Below are 26,595 nucleotides of genomic sequence, written 5' to 3' on the forward strand. Positions count from 1 at the left end.
GAAGTGACTTGTGCTCATTGTAGAAAACGTAGAAATACTAAAAACACAAAATCCCCCCAGCTGGAGTTAACCACAGTTAATACACAGACATTGTGATGAGCCTTCAGAGGGGCGTAAAGCTGTTCAGGAGCTTGGCAGCAGCGGGGGAGGGCTGTCTGGCCTCCTCCCCCTTCTCCCCCCTGCTATGTACAGGCCCCCGTGGGGTCCAGGAGTGCTGGGAGCCCGGGACGCAGCAATGGGTAGAGACGAATCATGCAACCTGCAGAGGGAGATCTGGGCTCGGTTTCATGGGGCTTCAATGAGAAGTTGGTGAGGGGTCGCACGTGGGGGGAACTGAAGCTGGATCTGGATGAAACAGGTCCCTGGGTAGAGTCAGCGCTTCCTCCAGAAAACCTGGGTCTGAACCCTGCCTCCCCCGCCCCAGCCTGCCGGCTCATTGCTTCGATCCCCTCCACTGACAACGGCAAAGGAGACCCTGACTTTGCTGAAAGGACTTCCGGCCCTGAGGGATGTCGGGACCTTCACCCACCTACCGCTCTAGAGGATTTCCTCTCCTACAGGCAATGAAGAAACACCACCAGCCTCCCCCTAAGCTTCCACCAGTTCAGGGCAGTGAGGGCAGAGGCTGGGCGTGTGCTCGGGCTGCAGTGATGTGTTTCTCTGTACAGGAGCTGAGGACAGAACACACGAATGTCCCAGGGAGGCCCCCTGGGCAGGGTGCACGTGGCCACGAGAAGGGGCCCCTAGTGCCAAGGGTGGGCCTAATCCAAGACAGAAAATCACAAAAATTAGATCTCCCGTTTTTCTGAACACCAACTCTGTGCCAGGGAATTTGCTAGATGTTTTCACATATATGACCTCATTTAATCCTTACAACTCTCCAAGAAGGTGGTAGCACCCCATTTTACAGATGAGGCTCAGAGAGATTTGGAAAGCAGGCAGCTGTTTCCAGCCCAGGCTTGTCTGTATTCAAAGCTCAGTCTGGTGGTCCCACCACCCTGCACCCCGTGGTTATGGCCTATCTGCCCTCAGCCTTGGCCAGTGGGAGCCCAGGGCAGTGGAAAGCCCTGGAGGGTCTGTGGGAGAGGGGCCAACGGCCACTGCGTCTGAAACCCAGAGACTCAGAGTTGGCAGCACGTAGCGCCCTGCTGACCACAGCCATTTGGCATGGAGGCAAGGGGGCGGGGCATGTCAGATCCTGGAGCCTGGAAGCACAGCCTCTCTTGGTGCTGTCCCAGGTTACCAGGAGCCCCGGGCCCTCATCTCTGCCCGCAGGCCTGGTGCCATGGGCTCATGAGAATACCACGCAGAAGGGAGCAGGACTCGTACCTTATCTGAAGCCAGCCACAGCTCCCCACTCCCCTCTCCGCAGGGAGTACTGGGTGATGGTCGGCTAAGTGGGTTGGACAGTGGCAGGGAACCTTGAGGACTCTCAGGATTGTTCTGTTTGTGGGAGAAGCCCCCATGTCCCCAGGCCATGGCAGTAGAAACTTGGCAGGGGAGGCCTCTGCCTGTGGGATGTACTTCATCACGGATGTGGACCCAAAGTCTGTGGGACCCTCACAGACTTTGGAAGCATCAGGAATCTGGGAATAACGACAGCAGGCTGGCGGACGTACAGCAGGCTGTTCTCACCAGGCTGTGAGCACGACGGTCAGGGTGTTGACTGGACTCCCGCCTCCCTCTCCCAGGACGATGTCTTGTTGGCTCCACAGTCCCTGCTGCCAGAGCTGGTGGGGGCAGGGAGGCAGCCACCCAGTCTGCGTCTATGATGGGGTGGGAGGGGTCCAGGGTGGTCTGCATGAACCGGAGGGCTCTGAGTTGCCAGGACAAGCTCCTGCCTTCAGGCAGGCCAATGTCTGACCACTCAGGGCTGTGAACACTCTCCCCAACCTCACCCCAGCTGGGCCTTCCTCCCACTTCAGGGTTTCTCTGAGCCTCCACTCACCCTGATGAGCCCTGCATCCTCCTCTGCCAGGGGCAATGCAGATTCCAACGGAGGCCGAGCTTAGAGACCTCACACGCAGGCCACTCGGTATGCGGGAGAGGCGGGGAGGGAGGGAGGGCAGGCTGCAGGGTTCCACTTTGCCTGCAAATAGGAACACAGCGTTTCTCAGTGGCTGCGAGGATGCTGAGGAAAACCCCAGGATACTGAGTCATCGCGGTGGCCGGCTGATAGCAAGCACTAATCCTTGAACACTCTCGTGCGGGGGTAGGATGACGGTAGAAACGTCTCTCAGACCCCCGGCGCAAGCAGCCCATGGAATTTCATAACCTGAGCTCTCCCTCTCCCCTTCCTTCCCTCTCTCCCTCCTCACTCCCTCCCTCCTCCTCGCCCTCTGCCTTCACCACTGCCTTGGGGTCACCTGAAGAGGCCCCGGCTCCCTGCCACCCGGCCTCCTCCCTGATGGTGTCTGCCTTCCTGGCGCCAGTCCTGAGCGTGGAATTTGTCCTGGGCCTGGTGGGGAACAGCCTGGCCTTCTTCCTCTGCTGCTTCCACGCGCGGCCCTGGACATCCAACACTGTGTTCCTGGTCAGCCTGGTGGTGGCCGACTTTCTCCTGATCGTCAACCGGCCTCTTCGCGTGGACTACTACTTCCTCCACGAGACCTGGCGCTTCGGGGCCACTGCCTGCAAAGTCAACCTCTTCGTGATCGCCACCAACCGCTCAGCGAGCACGGTCTCCCTCGCGGCCGTCTCACTCGACTGCTACCTGAAGGTGGTGCGGCCTCAGCACGTGCTGAGCAGGGCCTCCGTGTGGGCAGCCGCCCGGGGGGCCGGGTGACTCTGGGGGGGCATCCTGCTCCTCAACGGGCACCTGTTCCCGACCACCGATTCCAGCCACTCCTGCCTCAGTTACCAGCTGGGCACGAGCCCCTCGGCCTCACTCCCCTGGCACCAGGCCCTGTTCGTGCTGGAATTCTTCCTGCCGCTGGCGCCCATCCTCTTTGCCATCACGAACATCATGCTCACCACCTGGCGCCGAGGCCCGGACGTGCGGGCGGGCCCGCGGAGGGCCGTGCGCATGCTGGCCGCGATCGTGGCCATCTACACAGTCTGCATCTTGTGCAGTATCATCTTCGGCAAAGCTTCCATCGTGGCCTTCCGCCTGCACGCCTGCTGCACCCTGGACATCCGCTCGCAGCTCTTCCATGGCTCCCTGGCCTTCACCTACCTCAACAGTGCCCTGGACCCCATGCTCTACTGCTTTTCCAATCCCAACTTCCTCTGCCAGGGCCGGGCCCTGCTGGGCCTCACCCAGGGCTGGCAGGCCTCCGCCAGCGACGAGAACACCTACCAGCCCTCTGCCTGGTGCCGTGTGCCCTCTGGGAAGGTGGTGGCCGCAGAGAGGCTGTAGGCAGAGGTGTCGCTGGAGATCTCGGACGAGGGCTGACCAGGAAGGCCCTCTGAGGACGGGGGCCCTGCTGCGGTACCACAGGAGGGAAGACTGCCAGGCTCTGGGCTGGAGGGACAGGGTCACTCCCTGGACTGTTGCCAGCACAGGGTCCCTCAACCAACCGGACAAGGGACATCTGCAGGAGCCAGGTGGGTGGCAGGGAGAGAAAAGCGTCTTGGCTTGGAGTCGTGTGTCCCAGATGATGTCCCCAAAGCACAGAGCATGATGGCAGGTGGAGACAGGCAGGGGCTCCGGGACTCCAGCTCAGGCAGAGGGCCACACAGCTGCCCTGGCCCGGGCCGGAGCTGGAGGACTGTGAGAGCAGAAGTCTTGCTTTAGAAATTAGACAGCTGCATTTTCTGTCATCTCCAGTTTGTCTTTTTCAATACTAACAAACTTCCTTTTGAAAATGCAAGGCTGCCTCAGCTGTTCTAAGGAAAACCAGTAAGTTACCTTCGGGTCCATCTGGCTCTGGCATCAGGAGGGTTCAAAGCCAGTTCCCCAAGATGAAGGGACACTCTGGGGACAGAAGCAAGAACAGAAGCTCCCACATTGAGCCTGGAGCCCTGGTGTGCCCTTAAAGTCAGAACGCTTCCCTGGGAGAGGTCCTCAGGCTCACGGGATGGGCTGCCCACCTGGATCCCTGGGAGGCCCCTGACTTACTCTCCTGCGGGACCACGTGAGGATCTTCAGCCTGGGAAGTTACCACCTCCATCCAGTTCAGGCTCCTGGCTCGGCTTGGACCCCCTCCCCTGGCTTTCCTCAGCCCCAAGTACCCTTCTCTGGCCCTGGAACCCGTGGTGGCTGCTACCCCACCAGGATAGGATGCTGGATGGGGGCAGGGGTCTCCAGGTCACCAGAGCAAGCTCACCGCCCTCCCCCAGGCCCAAAGCCATCTTGCCCATCTCTCCCCTTCTGTTCTGTTCAATACGCCTTTGTCAGTGTCTGAGACCACCTGGGCTAACACATCTGTTGACCTGGGGCCCCCAGGCACAAGGCGTGCACTGGGCATGAATCAGGGGTTTCTTTGGCGGGGAGAGTGGTTGCCCCTGTTGTCCACAGCCGAAGTCATTGGGGGTGCGTGGCCTTCAAGGCTTCCGAAGGGCTACACAGAAGCCACTAAAACCCCAAATATGCACCTCCTGAACGCCATGTGTCCCCAGCCCTAGCCGCCTCAGGAGAATGAACGTCTGCCCCCAGTAGACATACGTCCTCCCTGCTGCAGGGGACAGAAGGGCCTGGGACTGGTTCCCTACTCATCATCCCAGCCACAGGCCTCTAGGCCTCAGATACAGGGTCTGACGATGGGGGCCAAAGCCCCTCCCCCCAACTGTTTTAATCCTCTTAGTCCAACCCTCTGATATTGTGGACAGGGATGCCCTCCCTCTGTTAAAAGTCCTCAGGAGTGGTGGCCAAGGTCCAGGAGGGTCACCCACATCCCGGGAGGGAGGCAGATGGGTGCCGTGTGGATGCTGAGGTGGGAGACAGAACATGTCAGGCAGAGGGAGGTGGCCTGGGGGACAGGTTGGATGGGTATTAAAACCTGGTGTGTCTCCGGCCATCTTCCCTTTTCTGAAAACTCACCAGCCGCTGTCAGAAACCCACAGAAATACTGAGAACCCAAACCAAGTGATGGAAATGGGTGTGCCGGCCAGGCCCCTCCAAGGGGGCTCCCCGGGTGTCTCTGTCCCACATGGCCCCCTGCTCCAGTCCTCCACTCCGCTGCCGCCTTTTTCTCGCTGGTAGAGCCACTCCTAGGAACTCCCCGCCTCGCCACCCCCTGCTGCCACAGAGGGGAGCGGGCCAATCCTGCGCCAGCCGGACCTGAGATTTGTCATTTCTAAGTCAGACATTCTTATGAGAGGTCCAAGCGCTCCTGGAGGCGGGGCGCTGAGCCCTTTCTCGCGGAGCACCCCCTTCAAGGGGCACTAACGTGGGTGCTGAATGAACACCAGGCACCTTCCCTCTGATACCATCTCTCCCCACGTTTGTACCTGCCTGCTTCCGAGCAGCTCTAGGGGCAAATGGGGCTCCACGTGCCATTTCCTTGGTCCTCCCTTCCCTGGGCCCTTCCCCTCAACACCGCCACCCCCTGCCCTCTCAGGAGCCGGGCTCACTCTCCCGACCTGACGTCAGGGAAATGACCAGATGGTCCCCGTGGCCTATGTGCACTGCTGTCTCTCCCCCTCGAGAAGTCCCAGGTAGAGGCTGGTCACAGGCTTTGGGCCCACACTCCTAACCCTCCCCGGGATCCTTCTTGCCCCTCAGCTCTCCCCACTGACAAGGCACTCTCTAAAGGGGGTCTGGGTGTCCCCTCATGGGAGAGAAGCGGGGCTTCAGGCTGCCTCCACACTCTCCTTGCATGGAAGGACCCCCTGGTCCTAACCTTGGTCCCAACCCACTGTACCCCTCCCAGGACTTGTTCTCCATGTGTGAAATGGGAACAGTGACCCTGGCCCTTGCTCAACTCCAGGGGTTAGAGATGGAAATAACTGATATGCCAGAGCACTGAGTGAGGAAGGTAGTTACTACCGGGAGGGGGGAGGGGACAAGGGGTGAGAGAGGATGGGGGGAGGGGTGGGGAGAGGGCAAACTGTTGAAGTGCAGCTTTTTCTACTGGTGGGAGGGTACTGGCTGTGGTGGTACAAGGTGAGTGGGAGGCGGTTCAAGGCTGAGCAGAGACCCTATTCCCTGCATTTGGCTTCTACATAGCATTTTGGTCCCTGGGACGGGCTGCACTATTCGGTGAACATGTTGGGCAGCACCTCTCTCCCCTTCCTAATGTGACCCGCTGTCCCCTTGAGGGGTGAAAAAAACGGCTTCCATGACTTTAACCCGGGGACTCGTGTGCAGGGGGTAGGCAGGCATGGCTGGGCTGACAGGCCTGAAGCCACCAATCATCCAGCATTTGCTGGGCACACACCACGGCCCAGACCCTAAGCCACAAAGTCAGATGATAGGTCTCTGACCTTGAGCCCTGCCAGGCCAAGCCTGGGAGAGACAGACCTGCAAAAGGATCAAATGCAACCCAAGCCAGTGGGATTGCGAGGTAGTAACACACGGATGACAGCACAAGAGCACAGGGGTTGGAGGGGGGGGTGACAGGGGGCGATGCACGTGAGCCGAGTCTTGGAGGATGAGGAATGTAGCAAAGGGAACGGCATCCCTGGCACAGGGAAGGGCATGAACAAGGGCACAGAGCTGTGAGAAGACTCGGTGTGCAGGGAAGGGTGAGGAGATCACGGAGGCAAGGGAGGAGGCGGCCTAGGGACAGAGTTAGGAGACAGGCAGGAAAGACAGGCTGGGCCCTGCAATCTCAGGAGCCTGGGAGGGTCCTGCAGACAACCCAATAAGGCAGGAAAGGGAGTGTGTGTGAGGTTTTTAAGAAGCCGAGGATGATCTGTCTTGCATTGTGATCAGTTACTCTGGGAACAGTGTGGACAGACTGGTGAGGGGTGTGGGAGATGACCTGAGTAGGACCTGAGTAGGAAACAGTCTGTATTCCAAGCAAGGGCAGTGGCAGTCTGCAAAGGTACGGACAGAGAGGCACAGCCCACGTCAAGGAGAGAGGCAACTTTGGGATGATGGGTGGACACTGACGCATTAAAGAAACAGGTGGTAGAGCAGGTTCATAGGAAAAGATACAGAGTTAAGACAAGTTGGAGGGGCTTGGAGGACGTGCAGGTAAACACGTGCAGCACCACACTTAGGGCTGGAGACTGGATTTCAGAATCTCCCTCTTACTGATGAGAGGTGACCTTATGGGGATGGATGGGGTCACCTGCGGGAGAATGAAGAGGACCAAGAAACATCCTTTAAAAAATCCCCACAAGTAAGGGACACACAAAAGAAGACCCAGTGAAGTGCCCAGAAGAAACCTTTAAGTAGGAAGAAAACCAGGAATGCAACAATAAAAAAGAGCATGGAAGTAAAAAAAAAAAAAAAAAATTAAAAAGAGCCATCTTTTATGAGGGTGAAAGCCGAACATAAAACACCCAGACAGGGGCCTCCCTGGCGGCGCAGTGGTTGAGAGTCCGCCTGCCGATGCAGGGGACACGGGTTCGTGCCCCGGTCCGGGAACATCCCACATGCCGCGGAGCGGCTGGGCCCGTGAGCCACGGCCGCTGAGCCTGCGCGCCCGGAGCCTGTGCTCCGCAACAGGAGAGGCCACAACAGTGAGAGGCCCGCGTACTGCAAAAAAAAAAAAAAAAAAAAAAAACCACCTAGACAGACTGCAAAGTGCCCCATGCAAGAATAAAGCATTCTCAAAAGTCCTAATTGCATGCTGAAGAAAGCTGATGTGAGAACCGAAGTATGTGTCTGACACTGTCTGGTCAAGCATCCTGGACCGACACCCTGGATTAACACTGCATGGTCTGTGCTATTAAAAACAGCTTTTCGGGGCTTCCCTGGTGGCACAGTGGTTGAGAGTCCGCCTGCCGATGCAGGGGACATGGGTTCGTGCCCCGCTCCGGGAAGATCCCATATGCCGTGGAGCGGCTGAGCCCGTGAGCCATGGCCGCTGAGCCTGTGCGTCCAGAGCCTGTGCTCCGCAACGGGAGAGGCCACAGCAGTGAGAGGCCCGCGCACCGCAAAAAAAAAAAACAAAAAACAAAAACAGCTTTTCGGGGACTTCCCTGGTGGCGAAGTGGTTAAGAATCCGCCTGCCCATGCAGGGGACACGGGTTCGAGCCCTGGTCCGGGAAGATCCCACATGCCACGGAGCAACTAAGCCCGTGTGCCACAACGACTGAGTCTGCGCTCTAGAGCCTGCGAGCCACAACTACTGAGCCCACGTGCTGCAACTACTGAAGCCCGCGTGCCTGGAGCCCGTGTTCCGCAACAAGAGAAGCCACCACAATGAGAAGCCCGCGCACCGCAGCAAAGAGTAGCCCCCGCTGGATGCAACCTGTGAAAACCCGCGCACAGCAACAAAGACCCAACGCAGCCAAAAATAAATAAATAAATTTATAAAATTTTAAAAAACCCCAGCTTTTCAAGAAGTAATAGATTGTTGTTTGTATAAAATTTAATTATATGCAAAACATGTTCTGTATTGGTTGTGGATTCATACATTTGTATTAATTGTATAAAATCATGCGTTGGGATGAGAAACACCAAATTAAGGAAAGTGCTTACTTCTGAAATGGAGGGACACGGAAAGGGGGTATGCAGGTGACTACTACTGTATCTGAAATTTATCCCTGTAAAAAATCTGGGGAAATGGCTGTAATATCTGAATGTTACTTAGCATTGCTCTGGGTAGAGAATAAAGGGGTCAATGTAATGAAGAGTACAAAGAAAAGTAACATGGGGACAACCGTGTCAAGCGCTCAAGAAAGCTCAAAGAGGATGACCAAAAGTCGTGCTGGATTTGGCATTTAGGAGGTCTCTGGTGACCGTGTGATGGCAATCTCAGTGAGAGGTTGGGGTGGGGGCAGAAGGGAAGCCATATAACCCACTATAATGGGTGGAGGAATTAATGAGATTTGAAGGAATGGAGACAACTCTTCCCTCTTTCAACAGATTTGCTAGTAAAGGGAGATAAGGCTAGCTTCAGATGAAGCTGAGCAGAAGACAGATGTGGTGGTGGTTTGACGGTTCTGTGATGTTGACTGGACGGAGAAGTGTAACAGTATGAGGAGAAGGGAGAGAGGGTGAAGATGAGGAGAGAGGGGACAGAATGATGACAGGGCAATCATAAACACTCTGTCCCAGGCCCCATGCTAAGCACTTTACACACACTAACTTATTTAGTCCTGTAAGGTAGATACTATGATTCCCATCTTACAAATGAAAAAAACTGAGGCACAGAGAGGTTGAATATCTTGCCCAAGGTCATCCAGTAGTAAGTGGCAGTCTGGCTTGAGTCAGGACACTCTACTGCAAGCTCCTAAGGCGGGTGGGGAGAGGAATGGATCCAACATGTGGGTACCAGGAGGGTCCTCTAGAGGCCAAGGGGCACAAGGGGAAGAAAGGTGAAGGGATCTTTGGAAGGCTTGGCTCTCAGGAGGTGAGAGCTTCAGGAGTAACAGAGGATTGGAACAGCTGGTTCTGGAAATAAGAAAACAAGCTCCTGAAGAACATATAAGTGGGCTGCTCAGTAAGAAGCCCAAGGGGCCTGGTGAGGTGGGTGCTCACAGCTCTACGGTAGCAACAGTGCCTGCAGGTTGGATGGTTTCCTCCAGCAACTCCCTGTGGTCCAGGCGCAAGATCAGAACAAATGGAAGATAAAACTTATCAGAAGAAACCTCTTAAGAAATTGGACCAAGGACTTCCCTGGCTGTCCAGTGGTAAAGAATCTGCCTTCCAGTGCAGGGGACGTGGGTTCGATCCCTGGTCAGGGGACTAAGGTCCCACATGCCGCAGGGCAACGAAGTCTGTGTGCCACAACTACTGAGCTCAGCTGCCCCAACGATAGAGCCCACGTGCCACAACTAGAGAGAAGCCCGCACACCACAACGAAGACCCAAGCAACCAAAAAAATAAAGAAAATATTTTTTTAAAAAAGTTTGACCATAAAAACCCAGTCCTGAAGATGGATCTTAAGGCTGGTACACCTTGAGAGATAGTGCATGTGACACTCTATAGGTGAGCTTCCAGAAGGAGGGAGATATTTGGGTCAGGATAAAAAGTCTTTTTTTTTTTTTTTTAAGATTTATATATTATTTATTTCTTTATTTTATTTTTGCCTGAGTCGGGTCTGCGTTGCAGCACGTGGGATATTCGTTGAGGCATGCATGATCTTTCATTGTAGCACATGGGCTCTTCATTGCAGTGCACGGGCTTCTCTCTACTTGTGGCGTGCAGGCTCCAGGGCACGTGGGCTCTGTAGTTTGCGGCACGCGAGCTCTGTAGTTGTGGCACGCGGGCTTAGTCACCCCGTGGCATGTGGGATCTTAGTTCCCTGACCAGGGATTGAATCTGCGTCCCCTGCATTGTAAGGTGGATTCTTTACTACTGGACCACCAGGGAAGACCCAAAAGTCTTAATAAAAAGACACCAAGAACCACAACGTTAGGGATTTCACGGAGGGAGCTGCTGTGTTCTGCCTTGAGGGTCCCTCTGCGTCCACAAAACCTTCCCTGACCACTAGTCCAGCCTTGCTGAGCCCTCTCTCCTGGGACTCCTACAAGTACCAGCACAGCCTTGCCTTACCTACAACCTTTTCTATTGTCCAGTAAACTCGCGTGTGTATGTCTTGCTTCTCTAGTAAAGCTCTTGAAAGAAACTTGGTGTATCTTTTTAAAAACACCTCTCACAAATGCCAGCAAACAAGGGTTGCAAACAGGCATACCTCACAAACAAAGGCTGGAGGGGTCCCAAGGGCGCCTACGATGGCCCTAGCACAGCAACCGAGGCACAGTCTACACTGCAGTCAAAAAGGCTGGAAACAACAAAATACTCAACAGAGAATAATTTCTACCAAGCGAGTTTCAGGGCCTGGGAAACAGTGAAGAACGCCGGGCATTTAGATCAGCCTCCTGATAGCTTTTAAGTCAACTCAGACATGTTCGTTTCTGACTTTCAGAGCTGAGGAGGGTGAGATGCAGAAGAGGGTGCTGGGCTTCATCTGTGTGACATGCAGCTCCTGCGTCCACCTCACTGGCATGGGAGCCTTATTGTGAAAGCCCCAGGTGGGAGCACAGCACGCTCCCTCAGCTCACCACAGGAGCGGCCTGGCACACGTCCTCCACCTGGCTCTAGGCACAGCAGCGCAAGAGTGAGAGATGGGGCAAGGTCTGCCTGTTGCTTCTCATACCTCCAGGCCTTGGGGACACGGTCAAAAGCCACCTGCTGGGGCAGCCTGGCCACATGAAACCTCCATGTCCTCAGGATGTGGTTTATGAGACAGCAGAAGAAAGTGCGGACCCTGGGGAAAGGCCTCTGAGCGGCTGGGGGGACATCAGATTAACCTGCCTGGCCTCAGAGCTACACAGGGGAGGAAGCAACTGATGCTGAGGGCTGGGGGCCTGCCCCTGCACCCAGCCTTATAGCTGAGCCACTGTCCCAGCAAAGGGCAGCATAAAACCAGATAGAATTTCCAGAAATTTATTGGAAACAGGATACAAATTGATTAGTAGATGGCATCTACTTACAGACAGACGGTCCACACTGTTAATATCACGCTCTGAGTGAATTATCCTGGGTAAATACTCATGACCACTGATGCATGGTCTGGGCTGGTGTTCTCTGGCAGGGAAAACCAGAGATTAGGGGAAGAGGAATGGGGAGGGGTAGGCAGAAAACTGGGATGCAGCTTTCCTGAGGGGAATGGTGAGGTGGGGCTGCTAAGTGGCTAAACCCCCCCAATGGAAAACTGGGACAAGTGTTAAGAATAAAGTCCCCACTGCCTCCCCAAAGTGCTTTCCTGCCTAGGCAGAGCGGAAGAGAAGCTACAAGACACATCTACCCTCACCAGGGTCTTAGGACAGCATGGGACATAAACACCAGTCTTGGACATGACACAGAGAGGACCAAGGCCATGCACATCCTGGGCCTGTTTGCCCTCTGATCTGTGCCCCCACCCTCCCCTGCTCTGCTCTGAGTGGTGGGGGGCTGACCACAGGTTGCCTGTCCCCAGCTCCCAGGTCAGCTGGCTTCCAGCTGGGTTTAGCTAACAAGAGGCAGCTGCAGAAATCTGGAGAGCACGAGGAAGTGAGAAGCCAGGCTATTTCTGCTCCCTCTCTGCCTGGGGGGACCAGGCAGGGACCTGTTTCTGGCACGGACCATGCCTCTTCATGGCTCCAGCTCCCATCACATTGGCCCTCTGTGGTCCCAGGCCCCCACCAGTGGCTGTGACTCCCGAGATCCAGTAACATGGCCTCTCCCTTCTGTCCTACCAGCTGTGGTTCCCCATCTCCGCATTGCCCCTCACTCCCCTGTCTGGCATCTCAGCTCTTCTTGTTTCTGTATTAAATGATTCCCTGGATTAAAACCCCTCTGTTTTTTTTTTTTAATTTATTTTATTTATTTTTGGCTGTGTTGGGTCTTTACTGCTGCCTGCCGGCTTTCTCTAGTTGCGGTGAGTGGGGGCTACTCTTCGTTGTGGTGCGTGGGCTTCTCATTGCGGTGGCTTCTCTTCTTGCGGAGCACGGGCTCTAGGCACGCGAGCTTCAGTAGTCGTGGCTCGTGGGCTCTAGGCATGCGGGCTTCAGTAGTTGTGGCGCACCGGCTTGGTTGCTCCGCGGCTCCCGGACCAGGGCTCCAACCCGTGTCCCCTGCACTGGCAGGCGGATTCTTAACCACTGTGCCACCAGGGAAGTCCCCAAACCCCTGTTTTAAATACACAGACTGATTCTGTTTTCCTGGCTGGAGGCTGATAGAAACCAGGCTGGGGACTAGGCACAGTTGTGAGAGGCAAAGCTAAAAACCACTATGTCCCCCTCCCTTGCACCACCTTGGGGATGCAGGGGGGCGGGCGATGACGGGGGGAGAGGGAAGATGGCTTGCGGGCTTCTGCATCCCTGTCCTAGGGAGCACAGACCAGGCTCAGCACAGCACCCCTGTGCACGTCTGCTGGGAGCTGTGCAGACAGGTTCTGCATGTCACCCCACAAGCTCACTGCTCACAGTGGTGACATGCCACCAACGCCTACAATGGTGACACTGTGGCCCCAAGAAACGGGGTGGCTGGGAAACCCTCTCCACGCCAACTGCTCAGGTGGCAAAGGCAGATACTAGCGGCTCCTTGGTGTCCCTCGTCCATTCCCTGGAGGTTCAATGCTGGGGACTTTCCAGAGGTGCAGTGAGAGCGCGAGATCTTCAGCATCCTCCCTGAAGGAGGACGGGGCTGCGGAACCAGGGGCTTTTACTACACGGCGAAGGAAGAACTTCATGTGGCTCAAAATGAGCTGCCCTTGTCCCACAGCTAAACATGAACTGGAACCGGGCTAGGCCTCCCTCTTCTTCCTTCAGACCCGGCCTGGCCCCGGTCTCCAAATCTCCTGGCCTGGGGAAGGAGGGCCTCCCCGCAACAAGCTGACAGCAGAGTCACGGGCAGCTAATTGCTCCTTTAACCACGAGTCACCATTTCATGTGGGTCAGGAGAGGAAAGGGAAAGGGTGAGGGAGTCATTCCACCTTCTATTGTCCATGTGCACAACAAATCCAGGGCAGGGCACAGGGACACAGCTTTGCTGTGTCTCTTTCTTTAGAGGAGAACGTGGCACATGACCGGTGATGCGAGAGCTGGTTGCCTTCTGTCCCTGGGTCTCTTCAGAAAGAGCTTCTCTGTGGGACCCCGAAGGCAATGCCTGCCACCCTGCCCGGCTCGCCGAGCACCTCTGACACATGCCCACCCACGGGGCCCCAAGCCAAGAGCCGGAACAGCTCCAGGAGCTGGCAGTGGTGAGAATGCCCCCAGGGTCACCCCGCCAAAGCCTAAGATGAGAACCGACCCCTCCTGGGAAGAGGAGCCACGATGACCGCAAGGCTGGAAAGGGAAAAGGCAGCTCCAGCTCCGAGAGTCGCCCTCAGCCATCACACATCACATCCTCTCTGCTGAGCCGAACCCACGCTCTGAGATCTAGGCATCTAGAGGGTCATCGTCATTTTAGGGATACCGCGCTCTGCTTGGGTGGCGGTGGGGTGTTCAACGCAATTGGAGCCACTCTGTCCTGCAACCACCTGGCCGTGCGGGGCACCTACCACCAGCCACCTAGCTGTCTCCCAGCTGAGGACTCCAGGGATGCCTGGGAGGTCAAACTCCAGCTGTCTTTCACGCTGCTGGGACCCTGTGCCCTGCAGCCAGAACCTGCAAACAGAGGCAGGGGAGGGGCCAGACTCACACCTGCTCAGGGAGCCAATGGGGCACTAAGTTACTCCTGTCCCCGTGGCTGTGTACACAGAGCCGCAGAGCACTCTGCCTGTGATGCCAGCAGGGCCGGTGCCGAGCGCAGACAGTAGAAACCAGGTCGCAGGCAGGTCTCCCGGGGCCTAGGCACAGGGGCTCACAGGTATGTTTGGGTTGGAAGGGTCGGGGGGGCTCATGGTGTCATACACACAGACTCACCCGCAGACACAGTTCTCTCACTTCACCCTTCTAGGCCACACAGACTCCACCTGCTTAAAATCTACCTGGGTGAATGGACTCACAGAAGGGCCGACCTGGCTGCAGCTGCCCGTCAGCTGCTCTGGCTGTGAAGGAACAGGGCAGGACACGATGGCTGGTCACAGTGATACCCACACTCAGCTCAGGTTAACACCTGCTCTTGCTGGAGCTGCATGGAGCCGAGCAGAATGCCAACTGCTCTCCAAAGACAAAGTACAGAGGACATAAAGAGCGCACAGGCTTCCCAAAGACGACTTATCTTAAGTTTTGTCAGAACCGTAGGTAATTCTGTACCTTGGCGGGGGGGTGGGTGGGGGAGGGGGTCAAATACAGGAAGCCTGGGGTGAAGGACAAAATTTCCCCATTAAAAAAATGGGGAATGAAGCCTATTGAGGTCAAAGCTGAGTGACAGTGACAGCAAGGATGTGGGGAAATATCATGAACTGCATAAACACTGGCACATTCTTAAGAAAAATCCATTCAGAAAGATGCCGTGTCCCTCGTGTACACATCCACACAGCTGATGACAGAGCTGAGCTGGCACATGCAGGGCAGCAGCGGCTCTGAGCCCGCAGCAGCCCCACTGCCCCAGGAGCCGCAGTGCCCAGGGTGCGGAGCGCCGGAGAAGCGGGGACGTGGAGTGGCTCCCTGAGCCCCTCGATTCCCCAGGCAGGTCCCCCCTGGGGCAGCGAGGTCTCTGAGAGGAAAGCAAGGTGACACTGATTCACACGAGGAGACACAGCCTTGGGGATGTACACTCCTGCAGTCTCTTCCCCTGCCCCATCGAGTCTCCATGGGGCGCGTGGAGGTCTCCCACTGAAATGCTCTGGGGAGGGGGCTGCCTCGTGGCACGGCCGTAAACATCAGCAGAACAGAGTAGCAAGTCTTGGATTATAGGATTAAACAGGGATAGCTCAGTCTGACACGCAGCATGTGAATTCTGGAAAAGGAAAGAAACAGGGTCGAAGTTAAACAGGTTCCGACGGCGGAGGCAAGGTGAGAGGAAGGGCGGATCAGGCCTCCCACCACCACCATCACAACCTTCAAGGAAAGGAGGTCGGGCATTGATTCAAATGAGAGCTCGCAATGTCGTTTAGGGGTGGACATAAGGAAAGTTTAATTGAGGCCAAGAAGATATGTGAATGACACTGAAGTACCTTTAAAGCTGGGATTTGGATGGGCAGGTGTAGTGGTTACCGGCAAGGCGCTGCAACACACCAGGCAAGTGCTGACATGCGTATCAGAGCAACATCACGGAACCTCTCTGACTGGACGCTGAGAAATGGGGAACACACCTGGCCTGCAGGAGGCACACCCTGATCTGAGGTAACCACAACTAATCATATGATGTGGGCACTCGGAGGCTAGGGACATATTTTTCTGCAGAAGGGGAGTGAACTCAAACACCCACAGTGTCACAGTGTCTGTCGTTCCCACCCCCTCCACTTGCCCCCAAACCTTCAACTCTCCTGTCCCAGAGCTGGGCATCCAGACACTCTCAAAAGAAACAAGTAAATGAAAAGGAGAAGTGCTGGCAAACTACGTCACCATCTGGTGTTACACAGTATGTTGTGAAAACTTCTGTTATCAGGAAAGTGGCTAGGAGGGAAGTGGGGGGTGTCTGCTGAGATGGGATCAGCTGCTCGGGCCAAGGCAGGGCTCAGATACTCTCCCTCATCACACGCTCTGCAACCAGGAGAGGACACAGGGTTAGGACACAGGGACGCTCACCTTCACAGCCTCCCGCCATCCTGAGGAAGGTCTGCAGGATAGAGCAGAGCTGCACCTTCACTTCATGAGCCTTTCTAGAATAGGGGAGATATATGCACACAGCCTGGTATTTGATAGGGCTCAGCACATACGTGTTAAATTAAAACCCAGACAATTCAGTTCAGGACTGGGCTAACTTGCTTTATTGATAGGTTACGGAACTGCCTTATTTAACTTTCACCAGAACCTTGTGAGAGTCAGAAAGGTTAGGAAATTGCTCAAGGTCACAGGGCAAGTAAGTTGAGGAGTCAGGATTTGAATGCAGATCTTCTTAATTCAGGTAAAGTTTTTCCTACTACTCCAAGCCGCCCCATTCTCCATCCAACCCAGTAAGAGCATACTGCCCTCTTCAGTGTCTAAATTAAGGGTTATGTGTGTGTCAGTATCTCCAGTATCTCTCAGAAGCCTCTCTCTTTTTGTCCACCCCCCTATGGAATTAAGCCATCTGCCAGAAGAGTCGCTTGTAAATAGCTTTCCAAGCTTCCGACCTGCCATGGTAAATTACGCTTTCTTCTATCTGTGCTAAACTTACCTGCTCCAGGTTCAAAAGCAACCCTCTCCTCCCAGCAGCTCGGGATCTGGCGTCACACCTGCCTTCTCCACACTGGCCATGGTTTTAAGTTGAAATATGTCACCTCTTTGCACTCTGGGCTGAAGAACCCCAGTGCTTACCACCTGCCCTTGTACCGCTTCACGTCTCCCTGCTCAAAGCTTCCTCAGCCCCACTGTGCTTCCTTGAAGCAACGAACCAGAGCCACGTGCAGGGTCCCAGATACACAGGCCCCAGCATGGCAGAGGGCCCCAGGAAAAGATCTATACCCATTCTCAGGTCTCCTTCCTAGATGATGTAGCCCAAATCATTTCCCTTTATGCTTATAAATAAATTCTCAAATGTATCAATCTACATATGCTACTTTGGTCTATACTATCCCTGATTCATAAGCACTTTTTTTCCCTTGTTTTTACAAAATTCTCCCTTTTGGTTTGACTATTCAGAAGTACATAAAATCCATGGCCTTGGAGATTCTGCACTCTATCTAACCAACGGATGCAATGGCAACAACCTTTTTTAAGGTTTCCAGCTACTGGCGTCTGAGTTAATTTCCCTCCCTTCTAAAACCCAGAGGAGAAACCATTATCAGGATTTTGGAGCCCAGAAAGCAGATAAACAAGTGACAACAGACTAGGTACTCAAGAATTCCAAGGCTGAAGCTGGCAGTGTGAAAAGCTGAGAACCCAGTTTATACAAAGGAACTGACACCAGACACCTCTGGAAGTGGGGGAGGGAGACTGCAGTAAGGGTTAGTTGAAGGCTGTTTGAGAAGCTCTCCTGACTCCATACCCCTAGGCAACTGCCCACCTCCCATAAGTCTGGATGTTTATTCTCTAAAGAGGACCAAACAGAGGGTCTCAGGCCTAAGGGACACAAGGCACCAAGCGCAGTTGAGGGCAGAGCTACCAATCCCCAAACCGAGGGATCACGTGAACATATACCTACTGAATGGTGAGACCGCCAGCCTTCTTCCCCTTGAGTTCCCAGAAAGCAGACGGCCAAAACTTTATTCTCTGGAAAACAGACTGCGCTGTGGTCTGAATGTCTGTGTCCCACAAAATTCCTATGTTGAAATCCTAATGCCCAGTATGATGGTATTAGAAGGTAGAGCCTTTGGGAAGTGCTTAGGTCATGAGGGTATAACCCTCATGAATGGGATTAATGCTCTTATAAAAGAGACCCCACATGTCCCCTAGCTCCTTTCATCATGTGATGACACAGCAAGAAGATGGCAGTCTGCAACCTGGAGCAGGGCCTTCGCCAGAACCCAGCCATGCTGGCACCCCGATCTTAGACTTCCCTGCCTCTAGAACTGTGACAAATTCCTGTTGTTTATAAGCCACCCAACTGTAATATTTTGTTACAGCAGCCTGAATGGACTCAGATAGATGGGAAGAATCTTCTCTGGGAAACTTGACCAGTCTGTAGAAAAAGACCTGAAGATATTGGCATTTGGGCCACCCAACAAACAGCTCGGCCTGATCACCACACTGTGAAGTGCACTATTGGCTCAAGCACAGAGATTTCATCTTATTTTAGTCTCCTACTCTTAAACATTATTACACAACCAAAGGTCATCAGGAAGAAGCCTCGAACACAAATATTAGAGACCAAAACACACAAAGAGAAGAACACAAATTGGAAGACACAGATTATTCATGGAGAAGAAAACTCAAGAAACGAAAAACACTATCATTAATATCCTCAAAGAAGTAAGGAAAGATACAGTCTCCACAAAACACAAACAGTATACTATTAAAAAATAGCTTCATAGGGTTTTTAAAATCTGTGCTGGAACAACATGTGCTGGCTTTAGAGATGTGATAAGAATCATTTTATTTTGAGTTTAATAAAAATAGAAAAATTCACTTATAAAACTAAAAACAGGGCTTCCCTGGTGGCGCAGTGGTTGGGAGTTCGCCGGCCGATGTAGGGGACGTGGGTTCGTGCCCCGGTCCGGGAAGATCCCACATGCTGCGGAGCGGCTGGGCCCGTGAGCCATGGCCGCTGAGCCTGCGCGTCTGGAGCCTGTGCTCCGCGGCGGGAGAGGCCACAACAGTGAGAGGCCCGCGTACCGCAAAAACAAACAAACAAACAAAAAAACCTAAAAACAGATTGGGACTGACATATACACAATACTATATATAAAACAAATAACTTGTAAGAACCTGCTGTATAGCACAGGGAACTTTACTCAATACTCTGTAATGGCCTATATGGGAAAAGAATCTAAAAAGAATGGAGATATATATATATATATATATATATATATATATATATATATAACAGATTTACTTTGCTGTACACCTGAAACTAACACAATATTGTAAATCAACTATAATCCAATAAAACTTTTAAAAAAATCTTATTGTTTTCCAAATTATATATGAGGAACAGCATAAAAAGGGAATTCTAGTAATTATGTATTTTCAGACTCAGTTCTAAAATAAAATGTAAACTTTTCTCTCCATAAAAAAATGCATACATACATACATGTACGTGTGTGTATGTCTGTGTGTGTCTGCGTATATGAAAAATAAAAGGCTATTTTTAAACCTTTAAAAAAAAAGACTAAAAACAGGAGAAAAAGAAAACTGGCGTGTTCATAATAATATCAGACAAAATAGATGAATTTAACAGAAATAAAAAGGATCATTTCATAGTGATAAAAAGGTCAAAAAGACATAAAAATTCTAACTACATACTCAGTAACAGAATTTCAAAATTACATGAAGTAAAAATTGGCAGACTTAAAGGGAGAAATTAGACAAATCTGGTTTGAATATAAAGTTGAGTAAAGTAGTACTCTCCAGAAAGTAGAGAAAAAAGCTGCAGGGAAAGAAAACTGGAGAGAAACAAGAAGAAAATTAGAAGAGCAATGCAGGAGGCCCAACATTTTGCTCCTTTTTTCTGCTGTCTGGTCCCAGATGCCTTAAATGTAATCAGCCCTGTTTCCCCAGGACTGGCTCTTGGCCCAGCTCACTGACTGCCCCAGAGGGGTTCCTGTAGGCGCTCAGCGCCGCTGCAATCAGACCATCACGGAAAGGGTCTTCTCAGATATCTTCTTAGGAAGCTCCATCTAATAACAAAGCTGCCTTCAAGCTTGCTCTTCAGTTTTACATTAATTACTTTTCATATTCATGGATATGTAAATAGTTGCTGATAAAAATAAATATTTGGTTGAGGGAGGAACACGCATAAATTATAACTCATGTTTTCTGAGCTTAAAGAGTGCTCAGTCATCTGGAAGGGAAAACAGGAAACACTGAAGGAAAATAATGAGCAAGGTTGGGAAGCTTAAAATAAACCCAGTGGGAGTCTCCAGATCAACTAGGCTGTGACAAATCCTTCCATTTACATTGCCCCTGGGGCTCTGCAGATTCGGAAGACTTCTGCTCACTTCTTTACTGGGATCTAAAGAGGCTGTAGGCAGCGAGGCCGGGGGAGCAGCGGCCCCCGGCGCAGGGAGGGGGTGGGGTGGGAGGGGGAGGGGGTGGGAGGGGGAGGGGAGGGGGAGGGGGGTGGGAGGGCCCGATGCGGCCGGTTGGTGCGGTGCCTTCCGCCCTCTGCAGCCGTCTGCGTCTTTTTTTTTCCTTTTCGCAATTTTGAACATTTTACAAGACGAGGGGTTCGAGGCAAGTGAGAGCATCCTGCACGTCGTCGAGGAGCCCACGGGCACTTGGCGCGCTCCCTGGGGACTGCACTGGGAACCTGAAAGTTTTTTGTTTTTATGCAGATATATTTATATTTTTATGCAGATGCATTTATAAAGACATAGGTAATTTTTTTTTCCTCCCTTGTCTCCACCGCCTTGAAAGCGAGAACTTTTGGCAAAGGACGGAGGAAGAAGCTCAGCAACATTTTGGGGGGAGGTTGGGGTGGGTTTTTTTTTTAAGAAAAAAAAAAAATTGAGTGCATAGCGATGGAGAAAATGTCCCGACCACTCCCACTGAATCCCACCTTTATCCCACCTCCCTACGGCGTGCTCGGGTCCTTGCTGGAGAACCCGCTGAAGCTCCCCCTTCATCACGAAGACGCATTTAGTAAAGATAAAGGAAAAGAAGCTGGATGATGAGAGTAAGAGCCCGACGTTCCCCCAGTCAGCATTCTTGGGACCCACCTTATGGGACAAAACGCTTCCCTATGACGGAGATACTTTCCAGGTGGAATACATGGACCTGGAGGAGTTTTTGTCGGAAAATGGCATTCCCCCCAGCCCGTCTCAGCATGACCACAGCCCTCACCCTCCCGGGCCGCAGCCGGCTTCGTCAGCTGCCCCCTCCGTCATGGACCTCAGCAGTCGGACCTCTGCACCCATTCACTCCGGCATCCCATCTCCAAACTGCATGCAAAGCCCCATCAGACCAGACCAGCTGTTGCCAGCCAACCGCAATATTCCGAGCCCCATTGACCCTGACACCATCCAGGTCCTGGTGGGCTATGAGCCAGACCCGGCCGACCTTGCCCTCTCCAGCATCCCCGGGCAGGAAATGTTTGACCCTCGCAAACCCAAGTTCTCTGAGGAAGCACTGAAGCCACAGCCCGTGATTAAGAAAGCTCGCAAAGTCTCCATCCCAGATGATCTGAAGAGCACTGGAGGAAAAAGTACCCAGCAGATTTAAGTCACTGCTGTCATCCAATACCTCAGATTACCTTCAGTGATGCAGAATCATAAAATGTCCAGGTTTTGGGACTTCCCTGGTGGCGCAATGATTAAGAATCCACCTGCAGGGACTTCCCTGCTGGCGCAGTGGTTAAGAATCTGTCAGCCAATGCAGGGAACACGGGTTCAAGCCCTGGTCCGGGAAGGTCCCACATGCTGCAGAGCAACTAAGCCTGTGCGCCAGAACTACTGAGCCTGCGCTCTGGAGCCCGCGAGCCACAACTACTGAGCCCGTGCGCCCGAGAGCCCATGCTCTGCAACAAGAGAAGCCACCGCAATGAGAAGCCTGCACACCGCAAAGAAGAGTACTAGCCCCTGCTCGCTGTGACTAGAAAAGTCTGAGCGCAGCAACGAAGACCCAACGCAGCCAAAAAAAAAAAAAAGAATCCGCGTGCCAATGCAGGGGACACAGGTTCAAGCCCTGGCTGGGGAAGATCCCACATGCCACAGAGCAACTAATAAGCCCGTGTGCCACAACTACTGAGCCTGCGCTCTAGAGCCTGCGAACCACAACTACTGAAGCCCGCGCGCCTACAGCCTATGCTCTGCAATGAGAGAAGCCACCGCAATGAGAAGCCCCCTCACCGCACAGAAGAGTAGCCCCTGCTCACCGCAACTAGAGAAAGCCCATGCACAGCAACGAAGACACAACGCAGCCGAAAATAAATAAATTTATTTTAAAAATAAAATTAAATAAATAAAAAATAAAGAGACTGTGTAGGGAGATGCCTAAATCAATTGGTTTCTGGAGTTGGTCTTTATTTCCCTGGGGCATCAAGATCTAATACTGATGTCCCAATAGCTTTCTCAGACATTTGTGCCTGCTCTTTGGATGAATGAGTCAAACCTCTGCTGAGGAAGAACTGTTTCTCAGGGACCCAATTCCCTCCCTCTGCTGTCTTCCCTTTCCTTTTCCAAGCATCTACCCTTCCTGCCAAAATTGGGACCCAGCTATCAAGTCAGAGGTTCACTTTCTTTCTCAGAGGTTCACCTTCTACGTCACTGAGAATGGGAATACACAGGGATAGGTTGGTTAAAAAGGTTTCCTGTAATGACCCTTGCAGGTAAACAGAGACACTTATTGAGGAGGCCAGGGCTGGCTCTCACAGTTGATGGCCCTTGCGTAACTACCACGGACTTCAGTCACTCTTCTAAGACCTCCATATTGCTGAGAGGGTCTCAAACCTAGACCTCTTACAGGCTCACACACTAGCATTTTCCTCAGGGGTCAGGACAAGACTATTCTCTGGAAGAAACTGTGATATTTATTAGTAAACCCAGCAGTGGTCCCGGGGTGGCCAATTTGGCATCCTTCCAGAATGTGTCAAAACACCAAGGTGTTGATTATTCACACCTAAGGTACTTGGGCCTGTCTTCCTCTACAACCCCCGCTCCTATGGCTTCACAGTGTGAGAGAACATCCGCTGCCCTCAGAAGATGCTTCAGCAGTCCTTACACTCTCCAGATACATTAGATAAGCTTCTATAATTGCTTCACATTCAACAAACTCTGGGCCATAATGATCCATTATAAAAACTGAAAACAACTTGAAAGGGGCTTTCCCTGGTGGCGCAGTGGTTAAGCATCTGCCTGCCAATGCAGGGGACACAGGTTCGAGCCCTGGTCTGGGAAGCTCCCACATACCGCAGAGCAACTAAGCCTGTGTGCCACTACTGAAGCCCACGTGCCTAGAGCCCGTGCTCCACAACGAGAGAAGCCACCGCAATGAGAAGCCCACGCACCGCAACGAAGAGGAGCCCCCGCTCCCGCAACTAGAGAAAGCCCGCGTGCAGCAACAAAGACCCAACACAGCCAAAAATAAAAAAAATAATAATCAATAAATAAATTTATTAAAAAAAACAAAACTCCAAGGTACTTTGATATATTTAATCAGGTTATAATATTATACCTTGGGACAGGAGACCAGAGGTGAGTCCAGGGGCACTCAATGTTCTTCCATAAAAAATGGTTTAGTCTTCTGAAATGACATAAAAATTTTGACAGAAGGCAGCCTGGGCCGAAGCATGCCGAGAAGCACCGTCAGCCGCTCCTGGAAGTCTATTTTTATTGGGATTTGTGAAGACAGCAGATGCATTCCCAGAGCTCTCTCACTGGTACAATGGCCCTCACCACCACCCATTTCCCAGGGTGGGAAACAAACAGTTGGAGCTGCTGAATCACTGATTTCAGAAACAAGTCATCAAAAGGACAGTCTTCACACACCAGATCATAATATTATACTTAGAGGCATCCACATTAGATACCCTCTTCATGGTATAAAGACATTGAGAAATGTTGTTACTCAATGCAGAAAACGAATAAGAAAAATAACGATCTGCAGTATACTCACATACCGCAGGGGAAATAAGCCAGAGGAGAGCAGATTAAAAAGAAGTTTATTGTACAATTCATCAACTTCCTCGCTCAGATGACCTGACTCTGTCCCACTGAAAACTCACCTCTCTTCTGAACCTGTTCCTTTGGTTTTCCTGACACACTGAGTCCTGCTTCAGCAGTACCCTTGGAACAAAAGCCATGCCATCTCAGAGAAAGGTTAAGAGCACCCCCAGCTGATGCTCCCTTGGTCTGTTATCACTACACAGCAGAAGCTATTCTCAAGGGTCCCCATCTGATAAAGATGGAGACATAGCAGGAAGTCCCCTCGTCCCTGTGCAGTGCAATGGAAGATCTGCTGATTGACCAAAACTCAAGCATCTTGACAGCGGGTGGGGAGGGGATCCCAGGCATCTCCTTAGGGGGTCAGGACAGGGTGAGAGATGCCTGTACAACCCCTCTGCCCTCTCATCTCTGGAGTCTTTTCTGACCCAGCCTTCACTCTGAAAAAGATTTCGCTGCCTCAGGTGGATGGTGTTCCATCCCCTTTGCCGTAGGGTCTCTCATCACAGGAACCTACAGGAAGTTGAATGAGCCCTCTTTAGAAACCTAATTTTGTCTTTAATACTCTTCTAAATAACTTAAGGGCAATTTTTCTTTATAGATACCATCCCCTTTTATGTGCAAATATACATTGGAACATACCGATTTACCTTCAAGCAAATCCAAGAGTCATTTTTTTTGAGAATCATACCTTTAGGCAAGAAATCAATGTAATTATAAGGAAAGTATTGACATTTTATTTATATACAATTCACATATGACTAAAAAAACTTTGGTTGATATTGTAACAATTTTCAAAATAGAACATTAACAATAGTTCTTCTTTAAAGGAGGGGATGGAATCTTAACACTTAATGAACACCTACTATGTGTCAGAGTCAATGCTGGGAATATCATATAATTTAATTGAAACACATCTCACCTTTAAGTGATTGTGGCTTTTCTCTATTACTTTTTTCTCCCCTCTCTCTGACACTAATATAGCTCCTATCCCCTAAGTTCCAGAAAAAGGAGGGGGTACGATATGGGCAGAGGAGCTTCACAGAGGCAGGAGATGGAGGTGACGGCTTTGATTAGACAATAATGGCTTACACTTCGCAGTCTGAGCAAAGAAAAATTGCTCTACATTCCTCTCTATATTTGCAGACACAAACCCATCTCCGATACACAGAAAACAGAAACATGTCCCAGGTACGTGCTGTACTCAACACACAGATCAGGGATGCTTATTTACCCAGTGGAAACAACCTTAGACTTGGAGTTTATATCTCATCTCTGCTACTTGCTAGCAGTGTGACTTTGGGCAAATCCCTTCATCTCTTTGAGCTTCAGATTTTTTCATTATTTAAATGCAGGTTATAACACCTACCTCATAAAGTGTTTGGAAGATCAAGTGGTGTAAAGTAGGTGAAAATTTTTAATCATTATAACAACACCGTTAAGGCAAATGAAATCTGTACTTTACGGAAGAGGGGGAAAAAAAAAAAAAGGTTAAGGAAACCAAGTGATTTACCCAAAGCCACATAGGAAATGATCAGAGAAGCCAGCAATTAATCCCTTCTGACTCTGAACAGTCAGATGTGCTTTCTTCCATGGCACAGACAAATTCCACCTCCCCTGCTGCCCTCCCTTTTGGGCTCTCAGACATGGAAAGTAATGCCTCTTCTATCCCCACTGATCTCAGGGCCTTCTCTCTTCACAGCCACCTGGTGTTAGCCAAAGTCAGCCAAATGTGATAGATACTTCGTTGGCTGGCATTAGGAATGTCATCAAAGCATCTGTAAGTCAGAAAAGGAGACAGGATTTGGAAAGCATGTGCACACCACTGGACCTACAGCCTGACAGGAAAGGCTGAAAGTTGGGGGACTGATACGGATCTGGGTAAGTCTACACTGACTCCAAAAAATGAGGCTTCTTATGTATGCAGGTTTTGTTTTTTACCCTTGGAATTTAAGCTCAATTCACAGAGGCCTGTGTGTGGCTGGGTGCCACAGGTTCAGAGGACACAGAGTGCTGACTTCCAGCCCCCAGTCATACCAGGGCCTTTAAAGGACCAGGGCCAGGGCCAGGTGAAAGACAGTGAGTTTCAGAAGATAAGAAGGAGCTGTCCATCTTTTTTTTTTTTAAATGTCAGGTAAAATCCTTTCTACCAGCAGAAATCCAGAGACTCTCTTCCCATTATGAAGAACCTCCAACTGAGGGTGGAGGCTGAGCAAAGGGGGCAAGCTGCTAAGGGGACAGGAAGCCCTAAAGCTGAGAGACCTGGATATCTCACTACAATCAGGCTTTGCTTCCAGTTAGATTAGTTCTGCCCACCAACATCCTGTTTGGTGTGCTCATCTGTCTGACATGCTGATAATTACAGCAGTGCTAACTGATTTTATTATTGGATCACACAGGGCAAAGCTCTTCCATGAATTTGTACCTACCAATTCCAGTGTATAATGGTATTAACTCTCCCATGAAAACTCACTATTAGCCTAACATTTTTTTCTAGTACTTTGAGTTCACCTTGGAAACTCACGTTAGTCAGGATCTTATATCCTGAGGAAACAAGAAACAGATGAATTATCCCAAGGAAAAGGTCCACAGGGAATACAAAAATGGGGACATTTTCTAAAATATGTGTTTCTGTTCCACTTTTGCCTCTCAGCTCCACGTCCGTCCACTTAAACTCAGCTTTGCGATTCTGGGTGGGGTTGGGACTCTGTAAATCCATTTCAGGTCTGCCATCCAGATCCCTGTTGCACCAGCAGGGGGTGCC

The 26,595-nt window shown here is 51.8% G+C and overlaps 2 protein-coding genes and 1 pseudogene across 15 annotated transcripts in view; 2 read left to right on the forward strand and 1 right to left on the reverse strand.

Annotated features, from left to right (window-relative positions):
• Positions 1-26,595, reverse strand: part of MTA3 (metastasis associated 1 family member 3) — a 169,905-nt gene that overhangs the window by 1,784 nt on the left and 141,526 nt on the right. For 7 of the 14 annotated variants that reach the window (XM_073791408.1, XM_073791407.1, XM_073791403.1 and 4 more), the window contains 2 exons: positions 1,949-2,089; positions 1,579-1,766 (listed from right to left, as the gene is read on the reverse strand). In XM_073791408.1, coding sequence (XP_073647509.1) covers positions 1,579-1,766; positions 1,949-2,089 — 329 coding nt within the window. Of the gene's footprint in view, positions 1-1,578; positions 1,767-1,948; positions 2,090-11,761; positions 16,254-23,389; positions 23,413-24,545; positions 25,610-26,595 lie in introns of those variants that run through there. The other 7 variants (XR_004521825.2, XR_004521826.2, XM_073791404.1 and 4 more) reach the window with 7 other exon arrangements.
• Positions 2,087-5,910, forward strand: OXER1 (oxoeicosanoid receptor 1). Its single transcript, XM_033838645.2, is given in 1 exon segment — positions 2,087-5,910. A coding segment is annotated over 1 exon segment (1,098 nt). The 5' UTR covers positions 2,087-2,260; the 3' UTR covers positions 3,359-5,910.
• Positions 20,405-21,393, forward strand: LOC117307903 (hepatic leukemia factor pseudogene; annotated as a pseudogene).

Source organism: Tursiops truncatus, chromosome 14 (genome assembly GCF_011762595.2).
Source record: "Tursiops truncatus isolate mTurTru1 chromosome 14, mTurTru1.mat.Y, whole genome shotgun sequence".
NCBI lineage: Eukaryota > Metazoa > Chordata > Mammalia > Artiodactyla > Delphinidae > Tursiops > Tursiops truncatus.